Source organism: Zosterops lateralis, assembly GCF_965231275.1.
Source record: "Zosterops lateralis genome assembly, chromosome: W".
NCBI classification, from domain to species: Eukaryota; Metazoa; Chordata; class Aves; order Passeriformes; family Zosteropidae; genus Zosterops; species Zosterops lateralis.
Window position 1 is genome coordinate 3992385 of NC_139801.1, and position 22058 is coordinate 4014442.

General features: G+C 49.4%; 1 protein-coding gene across 1 annotated transcript in view; it reads left to right on the top strand.

Moving 5' to 3' along the window:
- The window catches only part of LOC310922170 (androgen receptor-like), a gene marked incomplete at its 3' end in the record, with an annotated part of 50930 nt that extends 34198 nt beyond the window's left edge, over positions 1–16732 (top strand). The window contains exons 3-8 of the mRNA XM_083882585.1: positions 6896–7012; positions 12525–12812; positions 14903–15047; positions 15821–15951; positions 16153–16310; positions 16577–16732. Coding sequence (XP_083738711.1) covers positions 6896–7012; positions 12525–12812; positions 14903–15047; positions 15821–15951; positions 16153–16310; positions 16577–16732 — 995 coding nt within the window. The remainder of the gene's footprint in view (positions 1–6895; positions 7013–12524; positions 12813–14902; positions 15048–15820; positions 15952–16152; positions 16311–16576) is intronic.
- Positions 16733–22058: the final 5326 nt, after the last annotated feature.

Genomic DNA, 22058 nt, shown 5'->3' on the forward strand with positions numbered 1-22058 from the left:
TGGGAATCACAGAGTCTCTGTCAGTGCCGTATTGGTGGCGGTGTACTGTTGTTGTGGCAGTTGGTACCTGTTGTTCTTCGACTCTCAGCAGTCCCACAGCAGAGGGGTCATCTGAGAGACCAGGCAAAGTATTCAACTGTCTGATGTCTTCTTTCTCAATTGCGGCTATCCCAAAAGCCCAACATAATTCTTTTGGGGCTTTGAAATATCCATTCTTGAGATAGTCTATGCCGAAAATGCATGGGGCCTCTGGGCCAGTCGCGATGGGGTGTTTTTGCCACTTGTTCCCAGTTAAATTCACTTCAGTCTCTAATACAGTCAGTTCCTGGGACCCTCCTGTCACTCCAGAAATAGAGATGGATTCTGTTCCTACATACCTTGATGGCATCATGGTACATTGGGCCCCAGTGTCAACCAACGCCGTATATTCTTGTGGGTCAGATGTGCCAGGCCATGGGATCCACACAGTCCAGTAGATCCGATTATCCCTTTCCTCTTCCTGGCTAGAGGCAGGGCCCCCTTATTCCTGGTCATGGCATACATTGTTCTCCTCCTGTATGTATGTTTCTGAGGTCCCTTCCAGAGGATCAGTCATATCATCATTCCTGTACCGTCTGGAGTTCTGAGAGACTGGGGCAACCTTGATTCTAGATGGGCTTCTTGTGGTAGGTGTTCCTCTTTTCAGTTCACGTATGTTCTGGTTTGGGTTGAATTAGGGGAAAACCTTCAAGGAATCCCCTAATAACAAAACCTCTACCACCCCTCCCCCCAACCCTGGGTTTGGGAAGGAATCTCTTGAACACAAAGTGGAAAAAACTGGTTTATTAACAAATGAATAAACACCCCCTGACACAAGGGAAAAAAAAAGAACAGAAAAAGCTCAGGTTACTGTGAGGGGGAGGGCGCGCAGCTTCTTTTACGAGCCCCGGCGATCCTCTACGGACTCCTCCAGCAAGATCAGCTCCGGGTGCGGGTCCTAAATCTTAAAGGGGGGGGGGGGGGGGGGAAGGGAGAAGAGGAAAAGGGAAAAAAAAAACCAAACAGAGCACAGAAGCGGCAGAAAGAAAGGAAGAAAAAAACAAAAGAACGAAAGGGCAAGAAACTAGCAGAAAATTGCGAGACAGCAAGCGCCTAGAAGCAGGAAGCCAAAGCCAAAGCCAAAGCAGCAGCGGAGCAAGCCAGCAGGCCAGTGCCCGCCCCCCCTAAAGGGGACGGAACACCTCTTAGACATAACAAGGGAGTCCACGATATGGGATTATGGGATAGAGAGCACTGTCACCCAGGGATAGAGAGCAAGTGATGATCTCTATCTCTCTCTCTTCTGCTGGCTGTGAAGGTCCTGCTGCATCCTCGTCAGTCACTACACGGACTAATTTGCTCCTTGACTTCTTTTTCTGAGTGGTGGCAACTGCTACTGGTTTAGGTTGTTCCAGTTCAGTGACAATTTGTGTGGAGATGCTGACGGCACCTTTGGTTCCTTTCTCTGCTGTGACAGTCTGCGTAGATGTGGACACTGTTGCCTCACTTTTGGCTTCTTTCTCCTCTGTGATGGTCTGTGTAGATGAGGACACTGTTGCCTTGCCTTTGGTTCTCTTTTTCTTTGTTACAGTCTGTGTAGACGCTGATGCTGTTGCTTTGCTTCTCTTTCCCTCTTCCTCTTCCTTAAGAACACATTGCATCACACCATGTAGTGTTTTGATCCTAAGCATGGTGCAGAAAAAACAAAGGGCCATGCAGAGAAGACAAAGCAGGACTAACAATAACATCATACTGTCCTTGGTATCAAGAGGGTACTCAATATTTTCAAAAACTGCTGTGTGATGCCTGAAAAGCTGGAAAAAATCATTCTTTACTCCTCCCCACAGGGGCTGGGTAAGATTGTTGAGGCCCCAGATGTAGCATCGTAGACCAGAAAACTAATCCAAAACTGGGTATAAATTCTGAATGCTGTTCATTGCCTCGGAGTTTATCAAGCAATGGACATAATAGACCAATAAGGCAATTTTAGTACCATACCCTGGTCTATGCAGGAGCATTAAGACTGGCAGATAGTGCCCCATGTGTGGAAAAATATAGAGAGATAGTTATAAGACACATGTAAGCATGTTGAGCATCATAGGAAACAGGTGTCTTCTTCAATACAAAACTGTAGTTCTGACTTTTCTCAGTGCCTCTGGCCCCACGTTGGGCACCAAAAATGTTGTGGTTTGAAAGCAAAACGAGTGAGAGGCTCCAAGTCAGAGATACAATTTAATAAGAAGAAAGGTAAAAAGGTAAAAATAAAATAAATGCAATAACACAAAGGATCACTGACAGAGTCAGAATACAACCTGAGCAGGATGGTGGAAGCAGTCCAGGTGAGGTGGTCTTCCTGAAGCAGTGATCCTGTAGAAAGGTCTGGTAGCTCTGGTCCTCTGGGAATCCAGTAGGTAAGGGCTCTTTGCACTGTTCCAAATACCAGCTTATATCCAGGTGAGAATGCTTGGCTCCTTCCCCTGGGCAGAGCATCTCACAATGGGATGGCGAGTTGTGAAGTGGGTCCTTGATGGCCCATTAAACAGAGATAACTCCTGGAGGGAGTTACCTGTGAGTCACGGGCAAGGTGTTGATGGGCCATTAGCAGAAGACAGCCCAACACTAGAGCACTGCCCCACTTGGTTTTAACAGTTCATGAAGATGGTGATAGAATAAATACTTTGTGTACATCCTACACTACAACTCAGGACACCTCCTCACCTGTGCACATGTCAAACAGGACCTTGGTGGCAGGGAAGGAGGTGGGTCTTCTCTGGGTGACATCTGCAGTGTTCTCAGCTGGACAGTGGTCTATGGGTGGGCACCTTGCCAGCGCCTTAGGTGAATGACAGGCTGGGTGATGGGCCTTGCAAAGAGCGGAACCACTGGGGAACACCAGAGAGTGGGTGTAAAGTTTGGACCTGTATGTACAGGTTTGCAAAGCAAGAGCCTCTGCCTTGGAGTGACACAAGAAAGATCTCTGTTGTTTGCAGGGGAGAAAAGGAAAACAAAGAAGTACTTTCTGTGTTAAACTCTAGAGAAGGTGTCTTGGTTTGGCAAGACAGGTATCTGCCAGGGAAAGCTGGAGTTTCCCTTCGAATGGAGAATGTAAACCCACCCCCCCCCTTCCAAATTTTGCAATAAAGGCTTTTCAGGCAAAGATTTGGGAATAGGAATAAGAGTTCTTTACTAAAAATATTAAGAATAAAAATGTAGTAGTACAAAAAACAAGCAAACAAAGCAAACAGAAAATCCTAGAAACCCTGACAGAGTCAGAAATACAACCTGACGCCCTGTTGGTCAGGGTGTTGGAAGCAGTCCAGAGTAAGCCCTCCTGGAGTGGCAGATGTGGTTCTGTTGGGGTAGAGATGGTCCTTGTAGAAAAAAGGGTCTAGTAATGGCAAGATGGGTCCAGTCTTCCTTCAGGAATCCAGTGGAAACCAGTGTCTGGTGTCCTTACATCTCAGGTTTTTTTATCTGGGTAGGAATGGTTTGGCTCCCCCCACTGGGTGGAGCATCTCACAATGGGATGATGTAATGTGTCATGTCATTGGTGAGCCTTAATGGCCCATTACCAAAAGATATCCCCCGGAGGGTGGAAAGAGATAAAGAACAATCCCTCACCCGGTTTTAACAGCTGTCCCATTATCAGAAGAGCAGCCGCCCCCCTCTCCACTGGAGTTACAAGAGATAAGGAAAAACACCTCCCCAACTGGTTTCAACAGATGGAATTGAATAAACATTTTTTTGGTTACATAACCCAAGACAGAAGGAAAAACCAGTGCATTTATCTTTAAATAAAGAACAGCTGACTGCGAATGTCTCAGCTTGCTCTGAAATGAAGAGAGTGAATTACCCTGAAATTAGAAACAGGTCTCTGTGTGTGAGAAGTCACTTCAGAGAGAAGGAACTGATCCGCATTCCAGCCACCCTTCCCTGTTCTCCTGCCTTTTAGAGCTGGTGGTTCCTTTCCTGGTGGTGAAAGGGAAATATCTACATCCCCAGGAATTAGAGCGAGGTGAGCTCGGCTCATTCTCAAGTTGAGCAGCAGTACCATGACTAGCTGTGGCTGTTTGTTTCTCTTTTTGTTACTGGCAAACAGCATAAAGCAAACAGGGCTCACTTGTGCAGGCCCAGGCAACAGAGAACAGGTTCCTGCCCCAAAGAGCCTGTCCATGAACCATGAAGCTGGCCTGGCCATCTCAGCAATGTCACTGTACCATGACCATGGGGATAGCTGTTGGCTACAGCTCACAGCCTGTGCTGCTCCGGGGTGGCACGGCCATCCTGCAGTCTCCTCCAGTATGCCCTGCTTGTCCTCTGGGGCACTCCGCATGCTGCTGGCTCATGGGAGAGGCTCCCTCTCCATTGTCCCTTCTCAGCAGTTCTGGAGCTGGGAGATGCTGTTGAGGAGCAGATGGGAAACAGCACAGTGGCCTCATTGAGCAAGGCTTGGACTTCACTACCAAACCTCATCCGTGCACCCCTCCCATGGGTGCCTGATGGAGACAGAACCGAGTGGGGGATAAGCCCAAGTGTTGGGATCTGTCCAGATCCTGGGGATGAGAAGGGGACTGGGGCTGTGGGGTGCTGCTCCTGACACAGGGGAATTTGGAGGAGCTGTGCCTGATCCTGGAACATCCTTGGGGGGCTCAGGCAGCCAAATCTTCCAGCTCTCCGTTCCCCAGAAAGTGGGGTACCCATTTGTGAGTACCTAAGAAGGTTGAGTAGAGGGAGTGTGGCCTCAGCGCTCAGTGCCCCTGGCACAAAAATAACTCCGAGTAACCCAGTTTCAGCTGAAGTTTGTTGGGAAAGACGGGACAGGAAGGACTTATGAATATGACTGCATGGCAAGAAATACTGTAGATGTAAAACCTGAGTGAAATAGGAATGAAAGCTAGTTTCGAGATGTAAGCCTGGCAGGCAGGAAGACAGTGATTAGCTGACAAAAAGACAAGAATGTTTCTTTTCCACCTTGGCAAAGACATTCGGGAACAAATGCATAAGAAAGAAGTCTATAGAGATTAGAAAGTAAAATGACGTGATAATGTAGTCGTTCTTTTAGGCTGCATGCAAAGTTTGTAGGTTTTGTATCTCACGCCGGTTGGTCAATGTGAATTAGAATATTCAACAGAAAAAAGGATATATTGTATTGTAACAAGAGGATCGCGCTCTTGTCCTGGCTCTCCTACCTTTTGCCCTTACCTCTCTCCTCTGGCCCTCTCACCCTTCTTCCCTTATCTCTCTTGGCCCATCTCCTCTCCTCTCTCTCACCTCCCTTACTCCTGCTTTCTCCCCACGTTTTTCCCTGCTCCTGCCCCGTTTTTACCCCTTAGCTCTCTTCTATCTCTCTCTCTCCCCATTCTCTCTTTAGGGCTTTGCTCCAGCCGAGGCTGGTGGCTGGAAGCAGGCCTGCTTTACCCACGACCCTTGTAATAATAAAGCCATGTGTTTCTAGAGCATCTCAGGTGTGCAGAGTTCCTTGTCCCTGCCATCCACGGAAAAAATTGCAACAGAAGTTCTTTGTTACTCATCCTTCTCCTCAATGAACTGCTGAAACGCAGGATGGTGTTTGTGCTCCCTTTAGGATCCATAGGTATTTAGGTGTCATTAAGGCTTGCTTGAGTATCCTTCTCATGGGAAATGAGCCAGGGAGAGGGTGAGAAGAGCTGTTCTGAGGACAGTGTTAAAATGATTTAACAGGTGTGAGGTGTGGTGGGTAATGCAGGTGATGGCTGAAGCACGGGGTGAGTGATGATTCACTTTGAAGAGGACAGTTCTGAGAAGGTCAAACATGGAGTGTTTGTGCAGCCCCTGGGCACTGTGAGAGGAGTGGGATGGGTGTTGAGCCCTGCCAGCGGGATCTGTGGGAGTGACAGTGGCAGCTGGTCCTGCCAAAGCCACGGCCAGGCACAAGTTGGGGGGACCCAGGAGGGCACTGTGAAAGCCTCAGGCAGTGGCAGTGAGGGCAGCAGTGGTGGAGGTGTGGGGGTTGTAAAATCTGTGCACCAGAATTGGTGCATCTCATGTCAATACTGGTACATTAAGGGGTTGGATTCAGCCTCATCCTGTTCATAGATCTCTGATGACTCCAAAGGGCTATTCCTATAGGAATGCAGAAAGTAACCCCTTGCAGGATGATAAATAAAAGCCATGGGCTGGTTTCTCATGTGGGCTGCCTGTGGGTCTATAAGCTGCATCTCTCTGTTGTGTGCTGAGTCCAGTTTGGTTTGGAACAGCCTGAAGAACATCAGCTAAATCTTGATCCAGTAAATGTGTTCAAACTTGACAAGAAAAGTGACGGTTCTTGGCTTGTCTGGCAAATGGGGCAGTGAAAAAAAGCTGTGGCCTGGAGCTGCACAGGCTGCTCTCTGAGTGCAGTGTGAGTCTGAGGTATGGGTGACTGACCATAAGTAACTTCTGAATTTTCTGCACCTCCCCAAAACCCACGGCTGCACAAGGTCCCCCGTACAGGGAGTTGCTGGTCCCAGTTCCCTCCTGGCTGACTGCAGATACATCCCAGGGGACAGGGTGGCATCAGACTCACCTGTGGAACAGCAGCTCCCCAACCCCAATATCTGTAACCTGGAGACAACAGACCCGACTGGTATTAATGGGTTGCACGAAAAATAATTCAGTCCCAAAAAAGTCTGTACAGCATCATGATTATAAGGGGACTGATAGGCGAGTATTGTGGCAGAAGGATCAAACAGCGGGGTTTGGTGGTCTGGGAGAAAACCACCAAAAGCCATCCAATAGATGGATGATATTTAAAAAATGAGAACTAAATTCTCCCGGCTGCCCTTGGTGATCCCAAAAGAGCCCAGCCCATCTCTCTGTTGGTACCCAGCACCCACGTTCTGTTTCTCTGGTGTTTTAGGTAAACAGAAGTACCTCTGCGCCAGCCAGAACGACTGCACCATCGACAAGTTCCGAAGGAAAAACTGTCCCTCCTGCCGCCTGCGGAAGTGCTACGAGGCTGGGATGACTCTCGGAGGTATGGCCAAGGTCCCCTCCTGGGTCCCTGCACTTCACTTGGTGCATGAACAGTCAGTAAGTGGCTGGAAAATGAGGCTGATGGAGGGTGATAAAATGCTCAGGAAACATTTTCAGGGTTCTAATATCAAAACAGTGAATTTCAATAGCTGTTGTGTTTCAGGAAACATACTTTTCCCTGATTTCAAACCTTGTGAATCTAAAAAAAAATGTAAATAGCAGGGTGAATTGGTTCTGGCTCCTGGAGCCTCACAGCAGAGCACTCTTCTCTTTTGATGGGATTATTCCAAGGCAGAAATGGGCAATTTCTTGGTGAAATTACAACCTCAGTGTTTCCCATTGCTGGATGGAAGCTTCTCCTGTGTCTCTGGTGAGGGTCCTTGTTATAATTTGTCTCTGTTCCCAGACCTGTAGCCCTACCAAAATGGACAGTGCTGATATCCAAAATCTGAGGTTTTCTGCTCATATTCTATAAGCTAGTGTTGATTACTGGGTTGAGTTCATTGGATAAAATCCTTCCCTGTGTGGTGAGGCCCTGGCACAGGGTGCCCAGAGAAGCTGTGGCTGCCCCATCCCTGGAAGTTTCCAAGGCCAGGTTGGACAGGGCTTGGAGCAAGCTGGGATAGTGGAAAGTGTCCCTGCCCATGGCAGAGGGGGTGGAACTGGGTGATCTTTAAGGTCCCTTCCAACCCAAACCACCCTGTGATTCTGTGATGTTACAGTGAGGAGGAAAATGCCCTGGAAAAGGGGGATGACAGATGTGCCCCTGCTGGGAAACCCTGGATTGAGGAGGCTTCTGGGGCTGCAGAGAGGAGCCCCGGCAGTGCCAGGCGCAGTGTAGGGGGACAGGGGCAGCCCAGACTGGCTGGGTGTGTCAGCATTTTGGGTTAAATCCTGACCCCATTGCTGAGATGGGCTGAGCCTCCAGAGCTGCTGGGCTGCAACAACACTGTCTTGAAGGACTTGTTGCTGAAGTGGCTCTGATTTGTGGCTCAGCAAGGAGCAGAGGGTTTAGTTTAATTTCTCCCCAAAGGTCCCAAAAGGCAGTGCAGTCTTAACTCCCTTTTCTTAGCTTATTTTTAAGTGCTTTTTTTCTGGTGAAATTTCCTTAAGTAAAAGACATACATCAGTGTAACCCTTTTCTGCAGGACATGCTGGCAAAATTAATGCTAATACAAATACTCCTCATCCTTCTTTTTTCTTCAGCTCTTTGGGTCATCCTGACCTGTTCTGCCTGGTCTATTTTACATTCGTTTTGGATGTCGGTGTAAAGGCAATTGTTACAAACAGGCAAGCTTGTGGTTGCCCACAGTAACCTCTCCCACAGTGGAGGCAGGGCATTTGAAATCACTCCCGAGCTCCAACCAGTTGTTTTTAACTGGCAGTTAATTACAGTCACTGATGGGGTACATCCTGGCAGCCCTGCGGCTCTCCTGGGGGAGGAGGAGGCGGGGGAGGTGACACACTGAATGGCTTCTGCAGGCTCTGCTCTGGAACAGGATGGCAATGTGTAGAAGCACTTCACTATTGATTGAGATCACAGTGACCTGCAAGCTGGTATCCACTAACCAGGATCTTCGCTCTGTAGAGAGGGAAAAGACACTGTAGAGAGGGAAAAAAAAAAAAAAAAAAAAAAAAAAAAACAAACAAAAAACAAACAAAAAAAAACCCCGCTCAAAAACCCAGTTATAATGCTGTTTTAGTGTGTTGGGTCCTGCTGGTGTGCTGGCCTGTACCCACCATCCCACTCTGCCTGTGCCTGCTGCTGGGGAAGATGCTGTGGGGATCCTGCCAGCTCTGAGCCTGGGAAATGTCCTGGTATGGACACAGCTGCAGGAATTCTGCTAGCCCTGAGCCCAGGAAATATTCTGGTATGGACACAGCTGTGGGAATCCTGCCAGCTCTGAGCCCGGGAAATGTCCTGGTATGGACACAGCTGCAGGAATTCTGCTAGCCCTGAGCCCAGGAAATATCCTGGTATGGACACAGCTGCAGGAATCTTGCCAGCTCTGAGCCCGTGGAGAATGTGAGGTGCCAGGGGCTGTTCCTGTGGGGAACTCCAAGCTCCTGTGCCCACAGCCAGAGCTAGCAGTCACCCGAGCTGCAACCATGTGGATCCTAGCTAGAGCAAAAACTCAAAACACGTGTAATTCTTTTCATTTTGTTTATGATCAGGCTAGAAATCTCCTGTAGTAACAGCCAAAAAGCTTGTGAAATCCCAGTCTTGAGGCATAGCTGTGTTTAGTCCTAATTCCGGTTCAGCTGCTGGGGGCAGAGCAGAGCTCATGTCTCACCAATACAGTGGGTACTGATGTGAGCAATTACAGCCAGGGGGAATCTTACACAATTTTTGCAGAGCCATTGCAGTAGTTACAATCAGTGTTATGTTGAATGTACCTGATTTTTCATCTTGTCTGACCTTGACTTACAGCAATTGTATCTTTATTACAACTTGGTTTGCTTGATTAAAACCCCTAATTTTATTGATTTTCTGTCCCCACAGTGGATATTTGTCACCTGTGACTCAATAACCCTTTTGCCTCCTACACAGCCACCCAAGTGACATTCCTTACCTCCTTGCTCCAAGGCGTGTTGTCAAATCTTTAGTGTCCTCATGGCTTCTGCAGTTTGCCAACACCTATCGGCCCTTGTCTGCTGATCTCAGTTCATCTGTTCAGTGATCATCCTTAATGTTCATCCCTATTTTCCCATCTGTACACTGCCATATGGGCTTGTTGAGTAAAAATGGTTAACTCTGGTTTTAGGGTGAATGTAGCAATGAGCCACCCTTGTAAGAAACAAACCTGTCTGATGTTGTTTCAACACTTATAATTGCCTTTGAGATGTATCACTAGGGGGTTTGCAATCATTCAGCAATACTATCTACAATTATATCCTTCAAGTTCTTTCCATTCATGTGGACCTGTTTGACTCAGACCTCTTAAATGTGTCTGCTACAAGCAGTAATGTTATTATTATCAACTGAAATTGTTGAGCCAGACAAGATTGATAGCTTGACAGGTTCCGGTTTTGACAGGCCTTGTGTAAGGTTCATAAAAACTGCAAAGGGCAGCAGGATATAAATCAAGTCCTGTTCAGCTCCTCAGTGTCCCGCCGGCAGCTGAACTTGACGTGTGCTGCCTGGGGCTGCAGGATCTCTCCATTGTAGCCAGTGCTAGAGAAGCTTCTTCCAGGTCTTCATAACTTTCCTGAGTCCTGGCATCATGAAAATTGGTGCTGGAGCCCAGAGTGCTCCTTCCTCAGAGCTTTAGAAGTGCCTGTAAGGAAGATGCTTAAAATGCGCATCACTTTGGCTATCACTCTGAGTGCACTCTCAGGGATTCTTGCACTGGTGAATATTTTATTGTGATATACAATTGTGTCCTTTAAGCTTTTTTCCAATTTCATCCAGTACTTCCCCAGAGACCCCCAGGTCAGCTTGCAGGGCTTGAGGCAGTGCTGTGCTGCAGCTGTACCTTGAGGCTCCCTGGGCCCCTTGTCCCCACTGACAGCCAAGCAGGAACATCCCAATGTTGGTCACATGTCCTAAGGTTCCTCCCACCTTGGTTCGAAGAAGTGCAATGTAGACTTCTGCCCAGCCTAGCTCATCCTAGAGTAAAAACATTACAGATGTCTTTAATTCCGATTTTTTAATTTTTGTTTATATTACCTGCTAAGTAGGAGCCACTACCACAAAGGGGTTTGGCACAGGTGACTGTGTAGAAGGCAGTCTTTACCTCTGAAGGTTTTCTCCACCTGGTAATGTCAGTATTTCAGTGACCTGTGGGACAACTGCTCCTGGAATGCACAAACCCAAGGTCCATCTGATAACGCAGTTATTACCCACCATTGCAGAGGAGTCTGGTTTGTGGCTGCAGTCTCAGAGCCAGCGCAGTAGGTACTTGCTGTCTACTCACTTCAGTCGGGATCTTTTCATACTAGATAATGAAATATTAAGGAAAAAACTCCAAACATTTAAACCAAACCATGTGTGTGTTTTGTACATGTGGGTTTGGCTTCACCCACACACATGACCTGGGGCACTGGTTATTTCTAAATCCAAACTCTGTCACAGGCTGCCCAAGGCAGTGGTGGAGTCACCATCCCTGGGGGGATTTAACAGATGTGTGGATATGGCACTTGGGGATATGGGTTAGTGGTGGCCTTGGCAGTGCTGTGACTTTGAAGACAAGGGAGAGGAGGCCATATCAAATGAGTTGCTGATGGCCAGAGGCCATCACACTGTGCTGCAGCACTGTTTTCCTCTCGCTCTCCTTTATTTTTATTAATCCTTTCTCCTCCCTTTTTACAGAGAAGCCTGTCTTCATTGCCCGTACAGCAGATCATCCAGAGTACAATGCTTAAAGATCAAGGTTTGGAGTTAATTTACAGAGCTGCACTTTGACTTGACATTTTTATGTTTTGCTGCTTATTTTTCTAATTACAGCTGAAAGAAAATTCGATATAAGTATCATATAATGAAGGAGCCAAAACCCCAAGGACAACTGGTTTGATGTTGTATTCCCTGCTGAAGGAAGCCACGGGCTTTTGTTCTCTAATTAGTTGGGGTTTGGATTTGGTGAAGGGTGGCAGTAGTAGGCCACCTGTGCTGAGCAATGTCATGCTGGTATCAATGAGGGGAACATGGACTCTGCAAGACCTCCAGCATCACACCTCTGGAGTGCTGGTGTGCCTTGCAGGCAGACCAGCAGCTATGGTTAAGAGCCAGATGTGTGGAGAAAACACCTTTTCATGTTGGGCACAGGCACAGTCACTGGCTGCTGCGGTCCCCCAGCAACCTGCCTGCACTGCTTATGGGGCTTGTGAGGCTGCACAGCAGAGTGAGGCCACCCATCTTGGGTCTGCTCCCCCTCATTGGGGCGGCTGGCTGACTCCAGGGAAACAGCCCTGGAACCACCTGCTGGCTTCTGAAATGTGTTTTCTGTAATTCATGTGCAGCGTGTTTGGGAGAGCCTGGCTGTGGGGCAGCAGGCATTGCAGGGAGAAGGCTTTTTTCTCAGGTGTGTCACGCTTCTACTCTGGTCTGAGATGGAACAATCCCACTTGGGCATCCAAGTGCAATGTTTTTTCTCCCTGGAACATGACCATGTTCTGAGTTTATCATCTTGTGTTGCTTCTCTTTTTGATTGCATATGAGCAGTTGTTTGAGTTGAGTCAAAACCTCTTCTCTCTCTTCCTTACATCTTCCTCTCTGTTTCTAAGTGGGAGTTAGAAACCAGTCATGGCTGAGGATGTAAATGAAGTTGTTTCTTTTCCATGTCAGATTAACAATGAAATGGATTTTTTCATGCAGTGTGTTCTCCTCTAGTCCTTAGGCAAGAACTGCAATGCCAGGGCACTCCTTGGGCAGTGCCCACTGAGGGAGGAGCTGCTGCTGGTCATGGTCATCACTTTTCCTTTCCTCGTAACTATAAATGATGGAGCCAAGAAGCCCTGACTTTTTTTATATTTTTTTTTTTTAAGTATCACACTAAACTGTATCTTTCCCACAGCCCGCAAGCTGAAGAAACTGGGTAACCTGAAGGCACAGGATGACATGGAGGGAGCCAGCTCATCCAGCCCCACGGAGGAGCAAGCTCTCAAGCTGGTGATGACACGCATTGATGGCTACGAGTGCCAGCCCATCTTCCTCAATGTCCTGGAGGCCATCGAGCCTGGTGTGGTGTGTGCTGGCCATGACAACAGCCAGCCTGACTCCTTCTCCAACCTGCTGACCAGCCTGAATGAGCTTGGGGAGCGGCAGCTGGTTTACGTGGTCAAATGGGCAAAAGCCCTGCCAGGTGAGAAGGAAAGCAAACAAATCCCCTCCCAGTTCCAAAGCCCATATGCACTGCTGGAGGCAAGTGCAAAGGGGTTGGTCTGCAGCCCATGTCCGATCACACAGCTCCTGGGGGACCATCTCCATGGGCAGTGTGTGTCCCCTGCCTGGGAAGCAGCCTGTAGCAGCGTGGGACTTGTCTCTAGAAGGGCTGATGATGGGAGAGGGAATTGAGGGATAATGGAATGTGTTGGAACTTTTATTCTGGGTTCAGATAGCCCCTGGCCAGTGATACTGTGTGGGCACAGGGCACTTCCCTCCATGGCAGGGCTGCAGCTGGTCTGGGCTTAGTGTCCTGCTCTTCTCCCCCTCTCTCCATGGAGGTTTTGCTCCACTTCCAGGACGTGTCTGCCAGCCCTGCAGAACTGCCCTCTAGACAAGGATTAGCCCTGTCCCAGGACCCACCTGAAGTGATGAAAAGGGTAAATTGCAACATGGCAGAAGAGCAATGCAGAATCCCAAAAGGCTCTTCCTCGCAGTCAGGTTGCCCATGTGATAGCCTGATGGGATATACTTATGATGTCTTCAGAGAGGTAATGAGGGTCAGGAATTTTCCAGATGCTAGTCAGCAGGTGCAGTAAATGGAGCATTCTGGTGACTGATGTGTTTATTGAGCTGGATTTGCAAGGTTGGTGACGTGCTGCCTGTTCCACGTTGTAATCCTGTAACTGAGCGAGTGGAATTGCAGAGGGCTGATCTCAGTCTGGCCACAGCAGTACCTAGCTCATCTCCCAGCATCCAAGAGACTGGGGCATGGGACCAGTTCCTGCTGCCTTCTCCATTCTGGCCCCACTCTTCAGGGGACACTATAGAAAAGAAGGACCCCACTCCTCGTATGTGTGGGGTGATACAGCCAGAGGAGGAGACTGAGGCACAGTAAATTTGCCAGTCTCTGCCAAACACTGGTGATGAACTGTGGTCAGGTGTCTGACATTCCCAGGAGTTTAGCAGCCCCCTAGATTGGTGCTCTCAATGGGATATTAGTCTGAATACCCTTAAATGCAGAGTAGCCCATTCTGTTTCTGATGTTCTTGAGTCACTTGGCTTGTAAAACCAGGGACAAATCCTGCTTCCTGTTTGGCTTATCTACACCAGACATCAAGATCAGACATAGAGACACCACAAAAGCCACCACCTGGCATCTGGGGCTGAGGCTCTACCACTGCAGTAGTGCTGATGGAAAGGGAGAGTGCTTTGGAAAATATTTTCTATTATAACCACCCCCTTATCAGAGGCTTTTACTCTCCTGAACTGCACCTGATGCCCAACCTCTCAGTGTGTAGTGGTGTCAGCTTCTGCCCTGCTCTCCTCCAGGGCCAGTGCCAGCTATGCCAAACAGGCATCTGGGCAAGGTTCATTCTCTGGCTTGTTTGCCTTGAAGAGCTCTCCAAACCATAGAGATCCTTGCCTCAATGGGTTGTAATTATACACTGGAGCTGTTAAATTGCTTTAATATTTGATTGAAATAATGCATGATTGCCTTGAAACTCAATTATATTTGCCTATTTACAAGAACATTGAAAAAAAACAATGTTGGAGATGGTGTAAGCATGCCTGGGGTTTAACTCTGGGTTGCCATCTGGGAATGGTAATTTGAATTTAGTTGCTATTTTTTTCTCTTGCAATGCAGCTGAGGTTTCCACGCTCATTCCCACAGTCATTAGATCCATGCAGTGTGTATGGGACAGAAACTGGAGCACCTGTAACCATGGTGGGAGGCCTCAGGGCTGCCTGCTGGCCCTGAGGGTCACATTAAAATCCAGTTACTTAAATTTGGTGAAGTCCTAATGGGACTTTCTCCCCTCCTTGCATCCAAAGTCCTCTTTCTTCCCTTCTAGGGGCAGATTTGTGCTCATCTGTCCTTGATTCCCAGTCAAGGTGGGAGCTCCATGTGATGACTCATGTCCTGGGACATGCTGAGCTTGGGCTGTGGACTGACCACCTTGTCCTAAGAAGAGTGCTGCGGGAGAGCTGGAGTCTGCATGGAAACAGCCCTGGAAACTGCAGGAAGCCAACAGTAATTTGTAACATCCCTCCCTCATTGTTTATTAGGATTTCGCAACCTGCATGTGGATGACCAGATGTCAATAATCCAGTACTCTTGGATGGGGCTGATGGTGTTTGCTATGGGGTGGAGATCCTTCACCAACGTCAATTCCAGGATGCTTTACTTCGCTCCAGACCTGGTCTTCAATGAGTAAGTGCGAAACAACAACAGCCTAATGCTGAGCTTTGGGTCAGCCCAGGTGACAAACTACACTTAGAGTAGTGCAGCCCAGCCCACCCAGTCCAGTTCAGCCTGGTTGTGCCCAGCCTGCCCCCTGCTGCCACCACCCAGGATGACCTCCAGGAGCAGTAAAGGCACTGTGATGCCTCTCTGGGTCCTTCTGCCCACTCCCTCAGCCTTGCCATGGGCTGATGCTCACCAGGGCAGCAGCAGAAGCTGGTGTGGGGTGAGGGGCTGCTCCATTTCTGCCTTTCTGCTATGGCGTTTGAATTCCAGTTTCCAGCTCTGTTAGGCAGCTTGAGTGAGCAGAGACAGACAAAATGTACTGTAAGGTCCTGGTGGGCTCTCCTTGGTGTACCACCAGCTTAGAGCTGGGGAGTGTTTGCTGGCACTCAGATAGAAGAGCCTGAACCCAATAACCAAGCACAGCAGCAGGCAAACCCCCACCTGCATGGGAGCTCCAACTTGGCCTCATATCCCTCACAGACAGAAATGTTTGGGAAATCATTGCAGTTACTCTTCAGACAAACACTGCAAGTCCCTTGTAGCCATCTGTGTCCAGCGAGGATCACACACGCATTTTGGAAAATGCTCCACTCCTGCATGTGGCATCCCTGGGACAGAGCTGGGCCCTTGGCAGCGGGGTGTGCCAGGCAAGGGGGGTTTGCTGGGTCAGGGAGTGTCCTCCCTATCACACGTGCACTTTGGTCTCCATGCCATCTGTACCCATCTCACCCTGCCAGGTACCGCATGCACAAATCCAGGATGTACAGCCAGTGCATCAGGATGCGGCACCTCTCCCAGGAATTTGGGTGGCTTCAGATCACACCCCAGGAGTTCCTCTGTATGAAGGCTCTCCTCTTCTTCAGTATTAGTAAGTATCCACACCCTTCCCTCCACAGAGCTCCAGCACCTGCTGCTGCATCGCCCTTGAGGCATCTGGTGCTTTCCCTGTGCCTGGACTTTGACTTCCCAAGAGGAGGCTGGGGATGTCCCCTGCTTCAGTCTTCCTCCTGCTCTCTTATTGCTGTCACTCTCTGGGTTCCTCTCACTGTTTCCTTCCCATCCCACCCAGTTCCAGTGGATGGCCTGAAGAACCAGAAGCTCTTTGATGAGCTCCGCATGAATTACATCAAGGAACTTGACCGTATCATTGCCTGCAAGAGGAAGAACCCCACCTCCTGCTCCCGAAGGTTTTACCAGCTCACCAAGGTCCTGGATTCCGTGCATCCGGTAAGAGAGGACAGGGAAATGTCCATCTATACACATAATGTCCATCTAAATGCATAAGAAACAATATAAAAAAGAAACTTTTCACAGTGAGAATGATCATTCCCTGGAACAACCTCCCCATCATGGGAGTTCAGAGGCAGCTGGAGAGAGCACTGGATAGTCTCATCCAGGCTCCCTTTCCCAGGGAAGGTGGGACCTCTGTCGTGTGTCTTCCCAGAGAAAGCACTGCCCAGGGACTTGTTTAACCAGCTCTCTTCCTTCCCCAGATTGCCAAGGACCTGCATCAGTTTACATTTGATCTCCTAATCAAGGCACACATGGTGAGCGTGGACTACCCAGAAATGATGGCCGAGATCATCTCTGTGCAGGTTCCCAAGATCCTGTCTGGAAAAGTCAAGCCTATCTACTTCCACACACAGTGATCTTTCAGAGGGACTCCCATGCTGCCACCCCCATTCCAGCCATCTCCTGCCTGTTACTTCTGCACTACTGTCCTGCAGTGCCTTGGGGAATCCCTCTGTGGTGGTGGCCAAGGGGACAGGCAGTGACAAACCTGCTGGGATTCCTGAGATTACTATTTTCCTGAGGTACCTCTGAACTGAACCCCTGCCGCCGGCCTCTGCCTGGCTCCAGCTGCTCATGGTGCTAGACAGGGACTGGCGGGGGCAGTGGCACCACGTCTGAGTGTTCTCTGTTTTTCACTGTAACTGCAGCAGCTCAGGGCCACAGGACAACAGGAGAAGTGCCAGTGATTGGTGGGTTTGGGGTGATTTTTATAAAAAAATCACAACACAAAGCAGGTTGCAACTCCACATTTGGGTGTGGGTTATGTTGCCAGCCTCCTTCCAGACGTTTTGTTTGCATTATGGTTCTGGGAAGCAGATAAGATCAAACATTGCAGAAGAGAAGCAGAGCAGAGCTGGGGGACAAGGCACATTTGTGGCTGAGGAGTTCATGGGCCCTGCAGCCACTGAGGGATCTGCTCTGGTCAGCTTGGCCCTAGGACCTGCCTGTGCTGCTGAGACATGAGTGATGGAGCGAACGGGCTGCAGCAGAAGGCCTGCCAAGGAAGATCACCTTGGAAATCCCTCAATGGTGCCTGGCTCCTGTTTTCTACCTGGGATGTTTTTCCTCTGGCCTGTCCAGCTAGGTCTTGGTCTGCCCCGCAGACCCCTGGGTGCATAGCAGTCACATTCATGTCCTTGCCAGCTGCTGTTCCCTGGCAAAGCTGAACCCACCTCTGAAAGTGCCTGATGCCCTTGGACCTCATACCTGCCTGGCTCCCCTGGGCACCTGCAGCCCCTGCCCTGCACCTGCAGCCCCTGCCCCCACACCTGCTCTTCTCCTGTCAGGGCTCTGCAGACTTGGGATTCCAGATATGCTCTTTCCCTTCATTTGTTCCAAATATTTTGTCCCAACTATTTTTTCCAATGCCAGCAGATGAATGTTCTGGAGCCAAGACCAAGGCCAGGGTCTGCGGGACCTGTAGGACCATGGGACTCCTCTCTGAATCCTGTCCATGGGGAGGTGGCAATGGGAACTGGCTGGTGCCACCATGGTGCTTCGGGGGACTGGAAGGGAAGCACCAAGAGACCCCCTGCTCTTGGAAGCAGCACACACAGCTCCTGCTGATGATAGTGGCTGATTGCAGCCCAGGAGGACACCATCATGCACTCACTGTCCCATGTACATGGTCCTGTATGGACCACACCACCCACACACCATCCCTTACACACCACCCCACACACACCATTCCTTGTACACCACCCCACACACACCACCCCATGTGCATCACCCCACACCCCCAACCTGTCCCTAGCACACACGCAGCAGCCAAGCCTACGTGCCCTGTGGTATTTTAGTTCCCCTCTTCCTGCACATCCTGAGTACATCAAAACCACCTGCTCAGACTCAGACAGGCTGTCAGTGACTGCACATGCACAGGCTGGTGCCAGGGTCACACATGCCATCATGGGCTGTGACATGGTCTGGCATTACCAACCCAGACATCTACAACGGATCCTTGTGCTGGCACAGACAAACAGCAAACTGCACCCTCCCAGGGCAGTGAACCCACTCAGAGCCCTGTGCCCACTCTGTGCCCAGCTCTCCAGGAAATGCTGTCATGGTGCTCCTTTACATACTTGGAGTAAAACAAACAATTTCCCTGATGCTTTCCAACCTTTTGATGGGATTTTCATTATATGAAGGACTGGGGAAAAGGCCCCTTGTTGAAGGGGAGGATCTTTCTTTGCAACGGTTTTCATTTCTCTGCTAGAAATGGCTCTGATCCCGCTCCTCCTCCTGAAACCCTCTCATGTAGGCAGCAACAGAATCCATAGGTGAATTTTCTGGCTGGTAGCCAGCAGGTTGCTGCTCTCAGAGGCTCCCCCATCCCAGGGGGCTGCTGGCATTTTCAATGCTGGTGTGAGTTACAGATATTTGCAAATAAACCAGTAAAAAATTCCAGCTAGTGCATCCCTGTCTTCTGGAAATTTCCCTGACTCTTCACAGCAGAGCTCAGTGAGCAGATGAGTGGTGATTCCCAGTCCCTGTTATCATCTCAGGATGGCTCCAAGCAGTTGGAACAGCAATTTGGGAGAGCTTTGTGCTTCACGAAGGCTCATATCAGTGAAGGTTTTGTTGGTTAATGAGTGTGGCAGTGTCCTGCTGAGTGTTCATCTGCTGGGAGACTGGAAAGAGGCCAAACCTAACAGGGATTTGCCCATCCTGTTTTGCTGGTGGGAGCACCATGCAAATGAGAAGTGGGGGAGTGGGGAAAGGATACTGCCCATGTATCACCTGCCCCGTGCATGTCATCCAGCATGAAGCTGCTCTGGACGGCAAGTGTTGAGTGGAGCAGGAGCTCTCAGGACCACCCCCAGCCCAGGACAGAGGGGCAGTCAGGGGCATTGAGGTCATGTTCTCTATCTCTTCAGTATCACAGTAAACTTCCGCAACTTGTTCATTCAAAAGTTGGGTTTCTACAATATAATTACCAGGAAATATGGGAGCCAGGACTCACAGCACCTGTGTGTGTATTTGCTGGGGGAATTAATGCTGTTTCCATGTGGATTTTCATGAGCTGCTGCAGGAACTGGGGAAGAAGAGGCTTTAAGAAATACCAAGGTCCAACTGCTGCCATTTATCTTTATGCTTTTTGTTTTCTTCTGTGTTTTCTTGTCTAGTTTTGCTTTAATAAAGCAAGGAGAATTTCACCGTGTTCACAGTCCCAAAGAAGCTGTCCCTGAGGCTCTCCTTGGGCAGGCTGAACCCTGGAGTGGGGACCCCCTGGGTGTCACAGCTGAGAGCCAACCATTTCCATGTTCTCCTGTGGATTCCCTGATTCTGCTCTGGCTCTTCTCAGAGGTGGGGGGGGGGGGGGAGGTTTTTGAGCTGGCTCAGTCTGGGTTGTAGCTCAGCCCATCAGCTCCTGCCCAAGGCAGCAGATGGAGGACAAGGGATACAGACGTTGGCATCCACCCTGGGAGCAGTGTTTGTGCATGGATGGGCATCATTCCATAAGAGGGTGTGGGATAAAGGATGCTGCCTTCAGTGAGGGCAGGAGGGATGCTTCCTCAGCCCTGTGTCATGCCAGAAGCAGTGAGACAGATCAAATGGTGCAATGGCATGCAACATTCCCAGGGCAGAGATCACTGACCTGTGCCCACCTGAGCCTGACAGGCTCCTGCCAGCACCCCCTGCCTCAGCAGGGAGCTCAGCTCAGCAAGAGCCAGGACAGCAGCTCTGCTTGGAGAAGCTGTGGTTGAGTCTGGAGAACTGACAGCATCTACATGCCATTGCCATAATGTCCAAGAAGCCCTTTGTGCTTGGCTCAGGGAACAGGGTGCTCAGTGAGGGAGGTGAAGCTGGGGCAGGACCCTCCCTGCAGTACCACTCCTTGCTCTGGGCCGTGGAGTTGTCGCTGTGGTCTGTAGGGAATGCTGAGGGGTACCCAAGGTGTCACCTGCCTCCCAGCCAGCCTGAGAGCTGCTGCCCTCACAGTCACCTCCCACCAGCAGCCAGCCCTGCAGTCCCTGTGGTGTCCCTCCCCTTGCTGAGCTCTTGCCCTGGATGTTTCAATAACATAATGTATGCTAAAATTATCTATCTCTATATAGAATAAAGGCATGGCCCATTTTCTATTGCTAAAGATACCTATTTACTGACATGCTCTAAGAGTCCTCTCTGGTTGCACGCTGAGGTACTGGATGCTCTGTAGGAGATGAGTCAGAACATGCCAATTTAATTGAGACAATTTTTTTTCTGGCTGGGTGCTTCTCAGTTTGCAAAGGTCCCCTCTTTTGTGACACGCACAGAGCACACCCTGGCATAGGCTGGGGTTGGTATCAGCTTCTCCAGCTTTCCTGTGTCTTCTTGAGGTTAGACAAGGGACAGTGTTTGCATTTGGGGAACAACGGAGTGTCCCTTGTTTCTTTCCTCTTTGACTTGCACAGAGCATCCTCACACATTTGGGCAGAATGCTGGGATTACAGAGTGGCTGTCTTCTACCTGTTTGCAGGCCCAGGGCTGGCTGTGGGCAGGCAGGGTGTCCTGGCCCCCTCGGGTGGGTCAGAGTCTCCTCTGCCCACTGGCTCCTGCTCCCTGCACTCATTCCCTTCAGCAGCAGAGGGACACTGTGCTTGTGACTCACAGACTCTGCACCCACATAAACCCTTAGCAAGTGGATAAAAGCTGCTCTCTGTGCTGGATATTTGGTGTTCTGTGGTAATTTTATGCTGTTTCTCTTTGTTAACGTGTCTCTGTAATAATAATTCTCTATTTGATATATCTTACTTTCTTTGTAATAAGCCAAAAAGCTCATTGCTGGTGCCTTTTTGGCTGGAGGGGCTTCCCAGCCCACAGCTATGTTCCTGGGAGTAACAAAGGCCAGTGTCTGCAATTGCTCCTTCCAGTGAGGGAAAGAGAGAAGCCAATGCCACAGCATTGGCAGAAAATAAAAGAGCCAGCAGCCTTGGAATGACAGAGAGACTTTGGGGTTTGATGCTGGTTCTTTCCTGGGGCCTGGCTCCAAGGTGAGGGCTGAGCATGATACTGGGGATGCCTTGGGCCTGTTTCGGTGGGACTGTGACCCTGGGGACCCACAAATCTCGTGATGCAGGTGCAGTGCACACAGCCTGGTCTGACTCAGTTTGGAATCACAGTGCTTTGCCCAAATTATAGCATTACCTGAGGGTAAATTCTCCCAGAGAAGGAATTAGGTGGATTGCTGACAGCTGTGTTTTGGTGTTTTGGGGTGGTTTTTTTGGTTTTTTTTTTTTTTTTTTTTTTTTTTTTTTTTTTTTTTTGGTTTTTTGGTTTTTGGTTTTTGGTTTTTTTTTTTTAATTGGAACTGAATGCATTGGATAAGGAAGAGAGAGCCCCAGAGTGTTATAGTACCATGGGGGCTGGACTGTGGTGCCAGATGCTGCTGGGGCCAATGGGGTGCAGTGCAGGATGCCCTGGGGACAATTGCAGCTCACAAGTCGCCACGTGGGACTGAAGGACGTTTATTTGTGTAACCAAAGAGAGGGGTCTGCCTGGCACCTGGGTAAAGAAACCAATGACACCACACTGGGGATAAACGAAAATTCTCATTTCTCTTTCAGCCATGCCTGGGGCCCACGCAAGCCTCCAGCCATGCAATGGAGTGGCCCCTCACGCTTGGTGTCCAGGTCTTTTTGTAACCTGAAAATCTGCTGTTGTTCTGAGTCCAATAAATGCAGAATCCAGTTTGCTGGAGCTCTA